General features: G+C 41.6%; 1 protein-coding gene across 1 annotated transcript; it reads left to right on the top strand.

The window, feature by feature from the left end:
- Nucleotides 1-351: 351 nt before the first annotated feature.
- Nucleotides 352-1146, top strand: LOC112466485 (uncharacterized protein F54H12.2-like). Its single transcript, XM_025034585.1, has one exon. It carries the CDS (start codon nt 352-354, stop codon nt 1144-1146), a length of 795 nt encoding a protein of 264 aa, XP_024890353.1.
- Nucleotides 1147-2262: the final 1116 nt, after the last annotated feature.

Raw genomic sequence — 2262 nt, 5'->3', positions numbered from 1 at the left:
CACTACGAGGCAACGTCGTCGTCGAGTTAGCGTCAAGAAACGCAGCGTATCCAACATATTCTCTTAATCGTCGCGCGCGCGCACGAACCAAGAATTCAAGGAGTAGAGAAGGATAAGCAGAGTAGGAGTCGAGAAGGATAAGTAGAGTAGATAAGCATGTCTTTTCTCCACACACATTCGAACGAGTGTTTAAAAAGTGAACTCGATTTCTTCTCATTGCCATCCACTCAAACTAGTATCGAGAGCTCGCAATGGATCTATTAAAAGCCCATAACCTCCCTCGGGGACGACGCGCCTATAGAATTCGTCATACTTGGTCACGGGGAAGACTACTTGGACCTCACTCACACTATGTTGAGTCTTCGCATAAGCGTAGAAACTTCTCTCCTAGCAGGCGGCGGTGGCGACAACGAAACAAGTACACCAGGGGGAAATGCGTTCAAAGTAGGCCCCGTAAATCATTTACTGCATTCCATGTTCAATCAAATCGACGTATATTTCAATCAAAAGCTCGTCTCACCCTCAAACAGCGCTTACGCGTACCGCGCGTACATAGAGGCGTTGTTAAATTATTCTTCACCCGCAAAACCTTCCCATCTGACCTCTTGTCTGTGGGACATGGATATCCCCGGACTCATGGACGCACTCGTAGATTCAGAAACACCAAATCCGGCTCTCGTGAGACGCGCTCGTTACATTCACGAGGGACACGCGCTAGATCTCATAGGTCATCTTCATTGCAACGTTTTCAATCAGGATAAATTTTTAATTAACGGTGTAGAAGTTAGAATGAGACTCGTTCGTTCGAAGGATTCGTTTTGCCTTATTAAAAATACTTCGACGTCGAAAATACGCATTTTAGACGCCATTCTGCTAGTGAGAAGAGCAAAAATAAGTCCTGGCATTTTACTTGCGCATGCGAAAATGTTGAGCCAAACTACCGCCAAATATCTCCTTACGAGAGTCAAAGTTAAAACATTTACGATTCACGCGGGTCTCGTAGAAGAATCGTTAGACAATGTAGTACTCGGTCAACTGCCGAAACGGATAATAGTCGGTTTTGTCGATAACAGAGCGTTCAACGGCGATAGAAAATTAAACCCGTTTAATTTCAAAAACTATGGTATAAAGGGCATAGGGGGATAAGCATGTAAAAATTGCCCCCGCAAGTATGAAGTTGATATTGGCGTCGTAAGTTAGTACCCATGTGACCTTGAACTCCTGCAAATATTGACCTTGAAATTATATTTTTGAAGGAGTTATGAAGGAAAAAAGAAAAAAAACAAAAAATTTTTTTTCTCGAAAACGGCTCGACCAACTTTTATGAAAAAAATATATGTTGTAGGTATCAATGTTGTAGGTATCAGTGTTTAAAAAAAAATATTTTGTAATTTTTTAACAAATAATAGAGCTACAAAAAATGTTTGAATTTTTCAATTTTTTTGTGTTTCTTTAGAGTGACATCTTTAATTTTTTTGCAAAAACATTGTACTAGTATCTATTTTAACATATAATTTTCCTAGATTTTTAAAAAATATAGTTTTGGAGTAAAAACATGAAAATCATGATTGTGTCACCTAATGCTCAAAGTAACGTCTTGTAGCGCCGGTCAAGGCATAAAGGCGCTTTGTTATTGAATGGCATATTTTGTTAGAAAAGCTTTGGCTTATTATTTATTACTTGTTTATCACATTTTTTTTAAGGCTTGTGACGACAACGACGATGTCCTCACGGTCTCGTCGGCCGTGGAGGAGCGCGCCGTCGCTTTCTTCACTAAAGATCTCTTTATGACTCGCGATATTCCTCTCCGAAACCTAAATGGTAGCTCGACTGAGTATTTTTATGATGTAAATGTTGGGCGCCAGGTGCGATTCCTCGCACCACGATACACGAGATCGCAGTATTCTCAGGCGTGGGCTTTTTTGATTAATCGCGGTTGGAATAGGAGAGGGAGCGTAGCGCAATCAACACACTCGAGTAACAAGGAACATAAAATTATATTTTATTTTAATGCAGATAACAAGTGGAAGGTAAGCGTGTTCCACGGCGAACAAGCAGAATTCGAGTACGCGCCACGTGTCACCCCACGAGCGCGATACTCATTCCGTCGCTGAACTGCACGGCAATCCCGGTCGAATTCGTACAAGACTATTTCCCGACATAAATTGCAGCGGATTCTACCCGAGCGGTCAAACGCGAAATACTCGAAAACGTTTACTTCCAATTTCCTTACAATCTACCGCGACAAAGCTGGTGATCTTC

The sequence above is a fragment of the Temnothorax curvispinosus genome, unplaced genomic scaffold (genome assembly GCF_003070985.1).
Source record: "Temnothorax curvispinosus isolate PA1 unplaced genomic scaffold, ASM307098v1 QBEX01016264.1, whole genome shotgun sequence".
In the NCBI taxonomy this organism is placed as follows: Eukaryota; Metazoa; Arthropoda; class Insecta; order Hymenoptera; family Formicidae; genus Temnothorax; species Temnothorax curvispinosus.
The sequence above is the reverse complement of the archived record's forward strand: the minus strand, read 5'-3'. Positions and strand labels throughout refer to the sequence as shown.